The sequence below is a fragment of the Talpa europaea genome (assembly GCF_964194135.1).
Source record: "Talpa europaea genome assembly, chromosome: 7".
NCBI lineage: Eukaryota > Metazoa > Chordata > Mammalia > Eulipotyphla > Talpidae > Talpa > Talpa europaea.
This window is the reverse complement of record NC_140074.1, coordinates 57346373-57363234: the sequence shown is the minus strand read 5'-3', so window position 1 is coordinate 57363234 and position 16862 is coordinate 57346373. Positions and strand designations below refer to the sequence as shown.

Here is a 16862-nt window from a genome sequence, read left to right as displayed (position 1 = left end):
TGCTGCTATGTTCCTCTGATGATTTTAGAACTTGAGAAAGCAGTTATTTCATCTGAGAAATCACCCCACTGGGCCAAAGCATATGAAATAAAGTTTGTGATGTTCTAAAGGAAGATAGGATTACAAGAAAACAGGAACTCAAGCTGAAACTGGAATTTGGAAAAATCAATTGGAGTTAAAAGAAGATCAGTCAAGAAAGGAAACACAGTGGTGGTAGCTCTGAAGGTTAGCTATTGATAGCTCAATTCTTGCTGTTCTTAATGGGTCCTCACAGACACACCAAGAGAGGGTGGTAAAAGGTGGTGAAAAAGAATACTAAATTCTGAAAAAGATCAGTTTCACCTTGTCACTATGTACCTTCCATTTCAGTGAGAACTGGAAAGGGCATTATTCCATAAATATCTAGGATATTATCTAGTACTAACTAGGAAAGTTAAAATAAAGAATACTTCAAGTGAATCTGGAAAATTCTTGGCTACAATTCGTATAGATTTTAACCCAAACAAACATGATTTTAATTGCAAACTTGTGATTTAATAGCTGAGAGACCTTGTCATTTATTTTTCTGAATCCCCATGTCCTTAATTGTAAATTAACTTCAATAATAGTATTTTACAAAAAAGAGTTGCTATGAAGATTGAGATAATAAGGACAAAACACTCAGCACAGGGTCTAGTTTAGAGTAGGTGCTCAGTAATTACTCCGTAGAGTAGTCCTAACCTATACCCTGACTATATCAGAGTTCAAGCAGGAGATAGAAACAACACAGTGGTTTAATAAGTTTAATAGAATATTAACATTATTGGGGTAAAAAGGGAGTAGCTAATAAGAAGTAAAGGAAATCTAAAGAATAAAGAATTGGCATATATAATTAGTTACTCCTATGATCTATGCTATGATACAGTGTCAAAAAAAGAGCCTCCCTCCAACCTTACTTCCCCACCCTGCCCCAGGACATAGATCCAGATCTTGTTGAGAAGGGTGTGATCATGACCCACTGTAAAACAAAGAAGTCACTGTGGTGTTATACCAGTGGAAGTTGCTAGAAGTCCATCTTCTGTGGTGCTCGGAAACCTATTCACAGGCAGCTAGCTTGACACAGGTATTACACTGCAAAACCACTTCAATAGGTGCCAAGAAAACTGGTGGTCACCGGTGCTGTTGGGCACTGTGTACTGCAGGAACAAAGTGTTGGAGTAGACATCTGGGCTGAGAATCATGTCACTAGAAAACTCAGTGCTGCAGTATCTGAGTGCTGGAGAAGCCACGTTTGTGGCAGGAGCCATGCACTGGGGAAGCTGCCCATGTTGTAGAAGCCAGGATGGAAGAAGTTGTGTGCAGCGAAGGGCCAGGCACTGAAGGTGCTATACACAGGAGCGTGTAGAGTGGAGCATAGTGGAACTAGAAAAAAGACTCCTTCCTCCCCCATTGGTTGTCTCTCTGAACTCTCTATTGATCCATATAGCAAAGAAAAAATAATTAAAGACAGCCTAGCTCCACTTCACAAATTAGGCAATTGATTGCTAGGGAAGGCTGTTAAATGAATGTCATCTCCTGTTGACCGCATGCTGGCCCAGGTGATCAGAGGCTTCTCACCTCTATCACCCACAAGGAATGGGTGTTTCACTTACTTTCCCCAATCCCAAAAACTTCCCAAGGACATATCCCCACAATAAAATGTGTTGCTGAGACCATCTGGATGAACAGTGCACATGATTAAACCCAGTTAAAACCCCAATATAAAATTTTAACATTTGTGGGCGTGGAGGAAGAAATCTACTTGTCTTGGGGCCACCAAAGGCAAAGTCTATTAAGTAAGTTCCCTTTGTTATTAGAACGGCCACCTACCAGTATGGACTGGTCAGCTGTTCTGTATTTTCTTGTCCTCTGTGTAAAGGGGCCAGTTTCAGATTATACCTGGACTGTGACTCAACAGCAATGAAGAATAGATTGTAGGCAATACAATGATGTGCCACACTGGCTAACCTAGTTTCTTCTTTGGGGTGACTCAGTGTGGAATCATTTCTTGTGAGTTTATCCAGAGATCCCAGTAGGTTGGCTAGTTCCCTGGAAGGGATCTCTAGGGGTGCTGACTGCCTTAGGTAGGGGTGCAGATTCTTGTTTCTTCTCTCCATGGGTAACCTAGCTTCTCACTTTCCATAAAGAAGAATCTGTAATTGGGCCTCCCCTCGTGGCGCAGGTGGTTGAGCGCCGTGCTGTGAAGCTGTCCGCAGCCTCTGCACCACCGGTTTGATCCCGGACAGCCAGTGAGGGTCCCACATGGCACAGCAGACCCCTCCTGTCTCGCCTGCTGCTCCCCTCAGCAGTGTATTTCATCAGTCTGCCTGTTCTGTTCCCCACTCCGTCTCTGGTGAATACTTTCATCCTCCTGCGCATCTGGCCTGTACCCTGGTTCTTCTATAAATAAGTAAATATATCTTTAAAAAAAAAGAAGAATCTGTAATCTTGATCAAATTGTGGGCAACAGATTCATACACAATAGCTAATGGGCAGGAGCACTTACCATAAATATCAGGAATTAAGACTACACCTCTTTAATATCTTCTGGTGCTCTTGAGATGAATTCTATTACTTCTCATTTTTTCCAAAAATTGTGGAAGAATCCTGGTCAGTATGTCAGGTTCCTCAAACCATGTGTCCCTCAAATCAGTAGGTGGGAATATTCTATGATTTGAAATTAGGCTAGGTACAAGCAAAGAAAGAACTATACTCCTTCAACTCAACTTCACCAACATTTTGCATTCAGAATAATTAGGTACTTACCCAATAACAAAGTAATATTTATTTCTCATTGACCTTGTTCCCTGCATCTATTCGCCAGTAGGAATTTCAGAAGCAAGATGTGATTTGCATAACAGGATTCAAGCATTCCTGTTTTTTCAAACACTTTAAAAATTTCATCTTAATTTTAACAACTGCTGTTTTGTTTTTGCAACCAAATGTCTAAAGTGGTCGGTATTTTAAAAATACCTCTTATATTAACAATCATAAATACAAAAATATTTAAATAACAATTTATGCTTTTCAACAGAAATATGTATATAATATATACATATTAAGATATTTATATAGCAACTTTACAAATAACTTTTTGCCTTTTCTTAAATCATCTTTATAATTCTATATGAATTATTATTCTTGCTCCCATTTTACACTTAAAAAAATAAGCTGAGAGGTTAAAAATGTTTTTCCAGAATCACTTAATTTTTAAAAGTTAGAGTTGAGTTCTAGGGGCAGCTGTTTTGAATTCTAATCATATGTTCTTTCAATTAAATAAATAAATGTTTTTTAAATTCCTGGTACATTGTGTGTATTCCATAAATACTGATTTTACAAGTCCCTTCTCTCTACTTGTGGGAGCTGCTTTCTTTGTGCAGGAGGCTGATCTGTTATGCAATTTATTTTCAGCTCCCATTGCTATGGTAATGCTAATTATTTAACATCTTGTTCTAAAGGCCAAGATCCCAGTGGAGATTATACATAGGGCTCTGCTATAATGAGCACAGCTTCTGGTGGTAGAAAAAAATAATTGTGATCCCTTCCTACAGTAATACAAAGTTGTTTTGCCATTTGTAAATTTTGTTTAGTGGAAAACGAGATAAATTTACCTCAGTGTACCCATGCTGCTTAAATATCCACATTTGTTTTTAAAGTTCTCAGGAAATGTAACTTTAAAAAAGGCTTTTAGAACAGCAGGGTCAATTGTTATAGATAGATTCAAAGAGTGAAAAGCAGAGAACATTTGATGCTTTTAAGGCAGATTTTTCCAAATATCCTTACTCTTGGGGATCAAGAGCTTTTGAGCAATCTGTATTCACCCACAATTGTAGCCAGACCACATTTAAACAGCCCCTTACTCTTTCATGCCCACACAAAAGCACTTCATCGGCAGTGTAGGAAACTTGGATTAGTGTTCTATAGAGACATAGAAAATAAGGCCACTAGATATGCTTTTCTTCTTTTTTCTGTGTTTCTATCTCTCCGAGTGTTTTCAACATTTGCTGTACAGCATCCCCAGAAGTGAATGTGCTCTTGGGTTCTGCTGAGAAGTCTTCCCTTTTGTTTTCCAACCCTAGAATAGTAATCTGCTTTCTACAAGCATTAGTCTCTGGGCAATATTCCTTCCTTTAGCATTCCTCTTCATTTTTCCTATTCTAGCTTTCCAGTAAAAGTGTCACCAATCTGTCTGTTAAAAGTCTGAAAAGGATTTCTCTATTTCTGATTGAATGTGATTGATAGAGGAAATAAATCAATGTGTTGATCTAAAATGTGTCAAGTGCTCTGAAGGTGATAAAGGGGGTAAAATGAGTTTGTAGGGTAAGTAAAGTATCAAGCTTTTCCGCCCTCCTGCCATTAGATTAAATGCATGCCTGATGGCGGACACCTGGAGTAGGGTGTGGGCATGGGTAGGAGGGATTCACCTGGGCTAAGATGGGGCTTATTAGGGTGGCGTCATGGGGACACCAGCAGAGCGAAAAGAGACCAGAAGCAGAACCAGCAGAGAACATAGGCCACGAGAGAACGCCAGAGAATCCAGATAGACTGAAGACTTGCCGGCGGTTGGGAGGCCTGCCAGCCCTCCTGCCATGTACCTGGTAAACTCAATAAAAGCCTGAAAAAGCCACTGAGGGCTCCTAGAACTCCTCCTTTACCCTGTTTGCTCGAATCATAGAGAACCCGCCCTGTGCCCTTCATACCACTACAGGTTCTTTAGCTATTACCACCAAAGGCTTTGGATTCTGTGAAGTTATTTGAGTAAGAGGTTAACATATGAGAAGAAACTAGGAGAGCTGAAAAAAGTGTTTCAGCCAGAGAGAAGCTTCTTTGGATCATAATTAGCGGTAATTTAGATTAGGGGACTGGCAATAGAGATAAAGTAGATGAGTTCAAATGTATTTTTGCATTAGAACCAAAAATAATTGTTTATGAAAAGTAAAAGTTGGGGTGACAGAGAAATAATAAAATATGGTATGATAGGCTGAATAATACCCACAAACATTGGGCCCCAGATTCTAGTTCTTAGAAACTGAGTATTGCCTTATTTGGCATAAAGAGAGTACAGGTGCAATTAAGTCAAGGCTCCTTGGATGGGGAGGATTAGCCTGCATTGTCTGGCTGGTGGGCCCTAAATGGAGTCACACATGTCCTTATCAGAGCAAGAGAGAGGAAGATTTGACACAGAGGAGAAGAAAACCACGAGACACAAGCACAGGGAAAACAGAGTCAGAGGGAGAAACTGCAAAATGTTGGCTTTGAAGATGGAGGCCAGATTCGCAAGTCAAAAAATAAAGGCAGTTACAAGAAGCTGGAAAAGACAGAGAAATGGATTTCCCCCTAAAGCTTCTGGAGAAATTGCCGCCCTACTGACACCTTGACCGTGGCCAAATAAAATCCATTTTGGACTTTTGGCTCCTAGAACCATAAAAACATTGATTGGTATTGTTTTAAGCCACCAGGTTTGTGGCCATTTGTTATTTCAGATATAGGAAATCAATACAGATGACTTCCAGAACTTCGATTTGAGCAACAGGGTAAGCATGGTATTTACTAAAGTGAGAAATAATGGGAAGTGACTAGGCAGATTTGAAGGGTACCGAAGAAACATTAAGAGTTTATTTTTGAACTTGTTTGTTAAGAGCTGAGTAACCCAAATTGAAATGATGATTTGACTGCTGAATATGTTAAACTTGGAGCTGTCTGAATTGCTTGGAGCTGTTAGTTGGCTTTTACATCACATTTGGGAAAGATTCAATTTTTTTTTTTTCTGGGACTTACATTACTAGTATGTTAGACTTCTTGAAATTATTCCACAAGTCATTGAAGATTTGTTCTTGTTACTTTTATCTTTTATATTTTATTGTGAATGAGAGTAGAATCTTCCATTTACCTGTCTTTGAATACTTTTTTTCTAAGCCTCTCCCTATTTTAATTTCAGATATTGTCATTTTTTTTTGTCAGTTGAAGATATCTATGCAGTCAATTTTTAGTTTCCATATACTTTCTGAAATTTTCTGGATGTGTACTCACTATTTCCACATTTTCCTATTATCTCTACTATACTTACAGTAATCATTTTAAACTTGTTACTAATTCCAGTACCTGGTATGTCTCTGTGTGTTTTATTGACTGATTTTTTTTTTTTGAACACATCACAATTTCTCGCCTCTATATGTTCTTGCCTCTATATGTTGAATGGTATTTCGTAGAGACTTTGGATTCTGAAATCTTCCTCTGAAAAGTATAAATTTTGTTCAGCAAGCAATTCAATTGCTGGTGGACCAACGTGATCCTATAGAGGCTTTTTTTTTTTTTTTTAGAATGACTCTAAGGGCATGAACTTTAGTCCTGGGAATGGTCCCTACTACTATAAGATGTGACCTTTCCAGAGTGTCAGTAACAATCCCTGAATTTTTTTTTTTATTTTCTTACATCATTGTTCATTTTTGTACAATATTTGATTTTTCCCCTCAGGTGTAATCCCTATAAATCTTCCATCACCACCTCACCCATGAACCATCTCCACAGTCCCTTGTGCTCTTCCTTCCCCTGTTTTGATACCCCTCCTTCCCACTCCCATGTTATATGTCTCAGATCTATAATTTGCCTGCTAGTTTTTTTCTTTTTTTTTTTCCTAACCTTTTCTTTGGTTTCCTCTTATTCCTCCTATAAGTGAATATTACTCAGCAATCAAAAAGATAAACCCATGGCATTTGCAGCAACAGGGATGGAGCTGGAAGGGATTTTTCTCAGTGAAATAAGTCAGAAGAAAAAAGAAAAAAATCTTTAAATTTAAAACCTCTAATTAGTCAGTCCTTGAACTCCAAACTATGTCTCTCTAACACCAGTCAGCTACTAAAATACCTGTTTAGCACACTAGTCTTCCAACTGTTGTTTTCTGCAAAATCCATCAATCTCTACACTTGCTGCAGTTGAATTTTGGAAAAGTTACATGCAGATTTTGGCAATGCCACTTCCGCGGTTTTATTCTTTCATATAATTACATATTATGACCAACTTTCAAGCGGCCCTGAACTCTCACCTCAGACTTTTATTTTCTGTTTGAACTCTATCTTCTGTGCACAGAGCAAACTGGGAGGTAGTGTCATGGGGAAAAAAACCAGCTAAATGTGAAGGCCATTCTGTGTGCATCCATTCTTGAAAGTGTAACATCAGCTTCAGTTTCTGCCTGTTTATTTTCTTTGTACTTGATAGAAAGCTATAGATAAATAGATATATTTGTCCAGAGTTTGTAAATTTTATTGATGGGAGATTTAACACAATATAAACTATTCTGGCAGCAGAATGGACTAGTCTTTCATTTCAAAAAGGAATTCTGGAGCAGAATTAAAAATTGATATTAATGGGTGAAACATAAACTAGGAGAGTGCATGTCACTGTTGGTTTTGAATAAGAATCACTTGATGAAACTTTTAACACTCTATAACCAGACTACCTCAAATCAACTAAGTCAGAATCCCTGGGGGGAGAAAGTTGTTTGAGATGTTCAGTAGTTGTTTAAGCTCCCCAGGTAATCCTAACATTGAGAATCACTGGGGCAAAGGATAAAGAGAAGTACATTCAGATTATTCGAGTCCTTGAATTCAGCAAAGGAAACTAAGAAGGAGCAACCAGAGGAAGGGAGAGTCATGAAAACCAAGAGAGGAGACTCTAAGTTAGAAGTCACTAAGTCAAACATGTTAAAATGCTGCTCAGAGTTTAAGGCAATAGTATTTTGCAATATAGAATTTTTTTGGTGTTTCACACACAAAATGAAGGCAAATGTTTCAAATATTAACTGTAATCAAAGTAGATGCACAAGTATGGTATTTACATATTGTGTCTCAGATATTAAAACAAAATCTTATTTGTGTAACTGCTCTCATACAGCTCTTGACCCTTCTATTCTTGTATAGAATGGAAGAAAAATTGCCCACTACAGCTCTTTCTAGTTTAGTCAGCCTCTTTGATAAACTTAGTCATGACAGTAAGTTTAATCAGTTCTGCTTTTTAAATTTAAATAATGTGGTAGGGAGTGGGAGACATAAGTTCTAGGGTAGTAGGTGCACTGTCTGGGGTGTTATGGTTAGGAAATGATGGATGCCCTATGAGTGCTCACTAGCTTTCTTATGCCATCACCTGCCAGTCACTAGAAAGTATACTATGCTTGTCAGATTTGTTGTACCTGATGTTGAAATCTAAAGGGTCATATCTAGAGCCTCTGACGTTGATGTCCCCAAACGATTGATTCCCCTCAATCAAGCTCCACGTACCCATTGTTGTACCATTTTCCTCATTATTAATTCTCCATTGTATGTCTGAAACTGGGCTAAAATTTTAAAATGACTTATTAAAAGTGAAACTTTAGTAATGACAAAAGGGAATATAGCAAGTAACATATAAGTTGTTAGATTGTAGGAGGAAAAATCATTTGTTAGAAGTCTGGATTTAAGAGATCAAGACCTGGAGCGATATCCAACAGAAGTAATTTTCATACCTAAATTTTGCCTTAATAGTCATCTTTTCCTGATCCCTTATCTTAGGAACTACCTGTTCTAAAGAGGACTGACTCTTTCAGTATCTTAGCCTTTTAGGAAGATCACTCCATTTAGTTAGAGTTTAAGACAATAGTATTTCACCTTAGTCTATCAGAACATAATTCTGGTACCCCTAAAAAAGATGAACACACTATCAAATGAATACTTTTCTTAAGTTTCAAATAGCAAAATACAAAGATAGATCAAACAAAGAGTGTTAAATTATCAAATGACTGAAAACAAAGTGCTACATATGTGAAAATTTTAACTATATAGATTGAAAGCGAAACATCCACTTGTCATAAATACAGTTGAAGTAAGAGACACAAATGATTTGAATAGTATATTTAGCAAGTTTGAAAACTGAACATTTTTCTTCAGAACTCAGAATGTTTATAAAAATTACATACACGTCTTGTTTCAAAGTAAACAAGTCTGGTACTCAAAACTAATTGATAAATCTCAAAATTTGCTGTTTCTGAAGGTGGACTTCCTGTTTGTGGTGAACTACATTTGCAGGTGCAGTCTTCCTAAGGTTGATGGATGTGGGAGCGCCACATGGTAGTGATGGAACTGAGGGAAGTTCCAAGCTGTAGTTGATAAGGTAACCGAAGGTCTACATTTGAGAACTACTCCTTAGCATGAGTCTAGGGGGTAGTCAGTGACTACAATCAGAAGGTAAAGGATCAAGGAAAGCAGAGATACAAATTCACACAATTAAATGACCTGAAAACATATAGTACCTTACCATTAAAAATATGCTCCCCAGACTTGTATCACATTATCTGGCAGCATTTTAAAAATGTAGAATCTTAGACCTTCCCACAGACTTTCAGAGTCAGAACCTGCATTATAATAACACCCAGAGATGATTTGAGGCCACAAGCCCGGTTAAAATTCAACAACTGATCTAGGATATAGCTGAAAACCAAGGTAGGTAGATTTTAGGGTCATAATACAATTCTTCATTATTACAAAGCTAACTTGGTTAATATCTGATATCAAAGAATAGAAAATAAAACAGGAGAAGGAAATTCCACTTACTTTGATTATAAAAGAATTAATGTAATAATGTGGTCTCAGTGTAATACTTAGTGGTGGAAGGTCAGAGGTAGTGGATCGTAAATGTTTATAGGAGGATGCAAGTCATATAGGAATGAATTTACATTACCACTCATTCCAGTTAAAGAATGTTTGATCTGGAAATACCTTTCCTGTTGAGAGTCAATGCTTCTCCTTTCGTTAAGCTGGAAGCAAACGAAATGCATTTCTAATTGAGTTGCAAAGGCCCAGGAATTGCAGTGATAGCTCAAAATAAACATTAAATGCTAATTCAAATATTTGTAGGTAACAGGGATTGAAATTGAAAGCACACTTGGTTAATTAGCCAGGGTCTTAAATCCTGAGTTTAATCACACCTCATAAATGAGACTTGAATGAATTGAAAGTCTGATATGACAGCTCCTAAAATCTTACCTTCAAAACAATAGTCAATGTTAAACATCAGGGAAGTTATATCCAGTTTTGGAGTTGCTACTTCCCACATAGCATTGTATAATTTGACAATTTTCTTCCACTGGATTGAATGGCAAAAATTTATTTGCTCTTAATTATGGCTTCTTGGTGTCTGTTCTTTCTCAAATATTTATTTATTAGACACCTTTTGTGTGCCAATAAGGAGTTTGGTTCTTGGCATACAGAGCTGAACAAGGCCAATTCCTGACTTTGGGATCATTAGGAGGTAGGGAAGCCTCTACACAAAAAGGAAAAAATACTTACTAGTGTAAACAGTGGATTATGGAGAAAAGGAGGGACTGGTGGAAGGTTAGAGGGCCAGGGGACACAAAATATACTGAAAAAATTGTTTAATATCTATAAACCTTTATTTATGAAAACAGTGATTCACACTAAATGTCTCATCTGATCATTTCAGGAATCACATGAAACAGATCTTTTCACTTTTGCAAATGAATAACCTGCGTCTAAAGGAAGATTATAGTGACTTACTTACGATTTTACAGGCAAGTGATGGGACCCAAATAAGAAACCAGGTTTTTCAAGACTGAAATTCCAGGTCTTTTGCCCCACTAGTCCACCCACCAAAACTAGTCTAAGTAATAACATATCCAAGAATAACATTTTAGAACACTTTAGGATCCTCATCCAAGTAACTATGAATAAGGTCCTGTTGAGGGATTTATCGTCACACCGACTGGTTGGTTGATTGGGTGCTTTTTGGTGAGGTAATGATTTATTCTTACTTCCCTATTATTCTTTGTCTTTTCCTCTGAAAGTGCCCACCTGTTAAAAAAAATAAGCACCTTCCAACCTTCAGTTAATATAAGCTGAGTGTTTGGGTTCCACTTTACAATATTTATTAGTTAATGACTACTATAGGGCATGCACTTACTTAAGTGTTAGGCTTGGGCTGTGTGGAAGAACAAAAATTTTGATAACATCTGTTGGCCCAGGACTTCCCCATATCAACTAAATCAGAGCCCCTGATAGTTGGACCCAGCCATCAGTAGTGAATAAACCTCCCACGTGAACTTACCCATCTAGAAGGAATGACTAACTCCACTGTGTTGTGAAATGGCTACAATAATAACAGCAGGAATAGGCTAGGCAACATGCTAAGGTCTTTAATTGGATAATCTCCTTTCATGTTCATAACTCAACAAGGGGAGTGTTATTGCTACCCATTATCTCCATTTATTTCTATGATGGAAATGAGGTTTTCGCAGAGGTGTTTTTAATGTGACCAAATCAGAAACCTAAATTTCTGACTCTAGATTCCAAGTCCTAACCACGAGATTATACTGATCCCTACAGTAAAGCTAAATTTAAAAGGAAATACTTTTTTTGAAAGTTAAATTCATGAAACAATTGGGGTAAATCCAGTTCAGTACTTGAATAAATGATTCTTTGTCCAGTGAAGCAGAAAAGATAGTGAATAGAGAAAGATGAAAAGAGAAATAAAAAAAAAATAGCTTCAAATGAATTAAGGTCCCTTCTATTATCTCCTTTGAGAAATGTTTTCTGATGCAGACCTCTGCATTAAAAAAATATTCCTCAGCATCACTGAAGACAGCATGGCTCATAGCTAAGTAGAAGCAGGCACCTGTAGCAAATCCTAAGGCAAATCCACAAGAGAGCATCTAGTACCAGTAAGCAGGGAGCACCATATAGAAAATGGAGTGGGTTTATTAAATGGGCTTCTGGAATAGCAAAGAAGTATGAGACCTCAGCTGCAGAGTCACACACATCTCCACGTTTCATATGCTAAGCAATTACCAATTCATAAACATAGTGTGCCTGCTTATGTTTATCTTATGAGTCACTATAGCATATTTGCTACCATGTATACTCAGCATAAAGTATGAGCTAGGTTCAAATCTTGGCTCTAAGATGGAGTAATAACACTAATCTTCAAGGATTATTGTGAAAGTTATAATTCATACTGATTTATAGTAAGTATATATTTGTTTTTCATTCCTATGTCTGAGATAGAGTTCCTAAAACCTCTGGAATTTCCTAAGTGATGAGACTCATAGTGTTGGAGCTTTGTTCCACTCCAGAACCCGGAGGAAGGGAGAGGAGCTAAAGAATAAGTTCAGCCACTAGTGACCAATGGTTTAATCATCATGCCTACCTGACAGAGCCACCATAAAAACTCAAAACAATGGGGTTTTGAGAATTTTCAACTTGGTAAACATGTGAATATCTGATGAGGGTGGAATGCTTGGAGAGGCAGTGGAAGCTCAGTGCCCATACCTTGCCCTAAGCATCTCTCTTCCATCTGGCTTCAAGAGAAACAACCTTTTATAAGAAACTGGTAATCTAATAAATGTATCTCTGAGTTATTCTTAACTATAAGAAGATAGTTATTCTTAGACATTAGAAAATGAGACCCAGGATATCATAAATCTCAAAATACTTTGGTTGTTATTCTATTGTTATTCCATTAAATGAAAAATTAGCATAACTAATAACGAAAGACTAACTTTTAGTTAAACCCAGAATTTCAGAGAAAAGGGGATGTCAGTTACCAATTTTATTCAGAAAATTGCATATGTGTAGATATTGCAATAAGACTAATGGTTAGGACTACAGGTGACTAGAGTCTTATGGCCTGTCACTTAATAGCTTCATGACTTTATGCAGAACTTTGATTCTGTGATCTTCAAATTGGGAGTAGTAGTAATGTTAAATAATTTAATATTAAATGTGTTAATATTTGTAAGCTCTTAGAACAGTGTCATACATAGTAATTGGATATGAGTATATTGAATAAAATATGATATAGACTTGCAAGCTTAGCTGTATACTTCAAGGGAAAGTTGGTTAATTCTGAATGAGTGATTCAAGGACTTTTCTTGATAGAAGTGAAAATTCAGGTGGATTTGCCCGTTGTCACAGTAGTTTTTGTGTCAAACAGTGGTGAATCAGGATAGATCTTTTCCCATAATTCCCATTCCCTATACTGGATGTAGATCTAACTGGACTTCTGTATAAATAAAGTCAGGGATCTTGATTAAATACATGATGATAGAAATAAGTGTAAGCCAGCAATAAATTATTTGCCATAATGGCTAGAGAGGAGATTATCTACCTTCCATTGTCCCCAGTGCCCATGTCACCAACCTAGGCCTCCTCAGATAAGGAAACTTGGCATTCTTACTCCTTTAGCTATTTGGAAAGGAAAGACATACAATGAATCTACTATAATACATTTTATGCTGTAGCACAATGACTCAGAGTATGTCCTTGATCCTAAGTCATTCCAGTGGACAAAAACATTGGGGTACAGAGGAGCATTTTATCAGTCTTCAGAAGTCAACTTTTCCTAACTTTTGATTCTTTCTTTTTTTTAAATTTTATTTTATATATATTTTTACATCATTTTCATTTTTGTACAATGTATGCATTTTCATCTTGGTTATCGTCCCCATATAATTCCCACCCCTCTTGTTTTGATCCTACTCCCTTCTCCCCACCCCTGTAGTGTGTCTTTAGTTTATAGTTAGCTTGTTGTTTTTGATTTTTACTTTAGTATAATTAGTCTTTTTCCTGGTCCTCTTTTTAGGTTTTCCAAATCCCTGCTATGAGTGGGACCATCCAGTATTTTTCTTTTTTTTCTGGCTTATTTCGCTGAGCGTGATCCCTTCCAGAGCCATCCATGTTGCTACAAATTGCATGCGTTTATCTTTTTGATTGCTGAATAATATTCCATTGTGTATATGTACCACATCTTCTTGATCCAGTCATCTATTTTTGGGCATTTGGATTGTTTCCATAGCTTAGCTATTGTAAATAGTGCTGCTATAAACATAGGAGTGCAGGTGCCCTTTTGAATTAATGATTCTGTGTCCTTTGGGTAAATACCTAGGAGTGGAATCACTGGATCATATGGAAGCTCCATCTTTAGCAGGTTGAGGAATCTCCACACAGCTCTCCATAGTAGTTGGACCAGTTTGCACTCCCACCGGCGGTGCAGGAGAGTTCCTTTTTCTCCACATCCTCACCAACATTTGTTGTTGCTAGTTTTTTTAATATGTGCCATTCTCATTGGGGTGTAAGATGGTATCTCATTGTAGTTTTGATTGGCATTTCCCTTGATTACAAGTGATGTTGAACATTTTCATATGCCTGTCGGCCATTTGCATTTCCTCTGATTCTTTCTTTATCAGTGTTATAACCTTATGTCCAGTGGTCAACTGAAGACATCAGCGAACCATTGAGTAGAGGAGACAGATCAGTGTTACTCTCAGAAAACACCATCTTACGCCTTTATGTAGTTACTAATTTTTAACCGATCATATAAAGTAAAATCATCTGACAGTCTGGACAGCTGGTATTTTCTAAACATGGGAATGTAGTGATGAGGGCATGGTTCAGCCTCCGGAGAGCAACTAAATAAATTAAATTTTATATTTTGTTGGGATCAGAGAGGACTTAAAAATAACAAACCAAGAATTCTGTAGATGACCAAAATAGTCTCAGTTGAAAATTAAATTCCACTAAGAATAATAATGGGTTAATGAAACAAATTAGCAAGATTATTTGCAATGTGAGAGAGAAAATTCAAGTTTTAGTACAGACTTGTAATTTAAGTGAACAAATACAGCTTCCTATCAGACATGCTTGACAAAATTATTTAAATTCTTAGAATATGTGGAGTCACACATTCATGCTTCTCAGAGAGTCTTATTTTGTTGTACTAATTATTGGAAAATATAGAAAAGATCTCTTAATCAACATTGACAACAAACAAAGCATCTACACTTTCATCTTTCAAAAAGACATTTTCCATCTGGCTAGCATCTTCATTTATATTCCTGCGGTTACCAATATTCTCATTCCTTCAAATTCTGGTTTTGCTGAGAAGGAAATTTTCAAGAGAGCATTGCATTTTTCAAATACAGATGTCCATAAATACAATTGAACCAACATTTTTATAACTAAAGTATGTCAACATAATTAAAATTTCCTAATTTTGATCTCCACATTGCTTGTAGTTTATCAGAGACCAATTAGATTGGCAGATCATCCCCTTACAGGGGGTATAGCTCAGGGAAGAGCATTTGACTGCAGATCATCCCCTTAGGCCTTCACAGAAAATCCCCTTTGATAATGTCCCTAAAAGCTTCTAAAATGGGTCAGTGCAAGAATTAATTGAGTGACCCCAAGGGCATACTATATATTAGGATAAATTATCCTAGTTTCTATTTCCCCTTTTTCTACTTATTCACTAGACAAGCTTATATATGATGTTTCAGCTAACTGTAGAGCCCGAAAAACATAAGGCAAGCAATTTTAAATGCTCTAAATGTGCCACCAAACCTGTACATTTTAGCTATATTAATGCTTCATTATTACATAAGCCTAAGTTCCAAAGAGACTTTTAACAGTTGAAATGAAAAATGGTCTCATTTTTTACACATAAAGTCCTAGATTATGTCTAAAAGCACTTTATTGCCTGTGTTTTCTTCTTACTGTATTGTCTCAGTTGAAGGAGTACTCACTGAACTGTTTTGGTAGAGAAATGGGGGTTTCTTCATCCCTAATGCCCTGTTCATAGTAGAGCTTTTTAGCATTTCCACATGGGCATTATCCAACTAGAAAATTCTCTCATATTCTTGTGAAGTTCCAGAAGGACCATAGACACATAAGGATATCACACCACCAGTCTCCACATTTCATCCACAAATACTCACCCATGTGATGACATCTGCAGTCTCTAAAATCTAAACATTCCCATAAACAAAAGTATTTACAAGCCAAAACTTAAAACACAAGGGATGTTATAAGACACCCACATTCTTTTACAAGTAATAGGTAATTTTAAAGATTGTATGATAACTGGTAGAACAACTAAAAGGAAAAATAAGGGTTTAAGAAAAATGTTCTTGGTTTATTTAGCTTTTGCAAAATATTTGTCTACTTCTTGAGTTCAGCGGCTGTTAATGAAGCTCTCATATGTGGGAAGTCTCACTCAGGTAATTGTGACAATTTGTTTCTTATATTCTGGGGAAACACTAAAACTAAAGAGGAGGAAAAAAAAACTGCCTTGCGTAAAGAGGCATATAAAAATATTCTTATCATACATACTAAGTAAATTCAAAGGTTTCTCTTTATTACACCATCTTTTCTTCTACGTGGGTCCCAACAATCCATTGATTTTAATTCATACTTCTTTTGACCAGAGTTCTTGGAATCCCAGTTTTTAATCGAGTGTGGACCTTGACTAGGGTTAGAATTTCCAATTTCTCATGAGCTGAGAATTTCAGACTTAAAAAACGAGGGCAAGTATAGTTTATGGCCTTGTGTTCCCTACTCACCCAAATTCTTCTCTTACAAATTTTTCAACCCCAGAAGAGCCACATATCCTAGACCATTTGCTGGCATTTGTGTTACTATGTAACCAATAGCTGCAGGATTAGCTCCTAACTCCTTAAATCCTTGACCTTGGAATCTCTGTCCCAGGGAAGCTTTCTTTCTGGGTTCACATTTGTCCCCGCTGGAGAATAGACTTATGTGCCAGAGGTTTATGAACTGAAGATGGAATGCTTTCTGTTTTCAAACTTGTCTCTTTGGGCCCAGAGTGAGCATTTGCATATGCTTCTCCCCCAAATTTTGTTTTTCCTTGAATTCCCTTACTTTCCGAAATATTTTCTCTCTATTTGCAGCAGAAATAACTCTTTGCATTTTTATTATCTATAGAATGAAATCGGTCTATACTGACTTTAAAAATCCATTTCATTTTCACTTTGGTGTCTCTCAATACTCTTTTGAAAAGGCCAGTTG

General features: G+C 36.9%; 1 protein-coding gene across 1 annotated transcript in view; it reads right to left on the bottom strand.

Moving 5' to 3' along the window:
- LOC311172977 (protein NipSnap homolog 3A) overlaps positions 1 to 10679 on the bottom strand; it is a gene marked incomplete at both ends in the record, with an annotated part of 114980 nt that extends 104301 nt beyond the window's left edge. Inside the window, one exon of the mRNA XM_084236619.1 lies at positions 10656 to 10679. Within this exon, the coding sequence (XP_084092745.1) occupies positions 10656 to 10679 (24 nt within the window). The remainder of the gene's footprint in view (positions 1 to 10655) is intronic.
- Positions 10680 to 16862: the final 6183 nt, after the last annotated feature.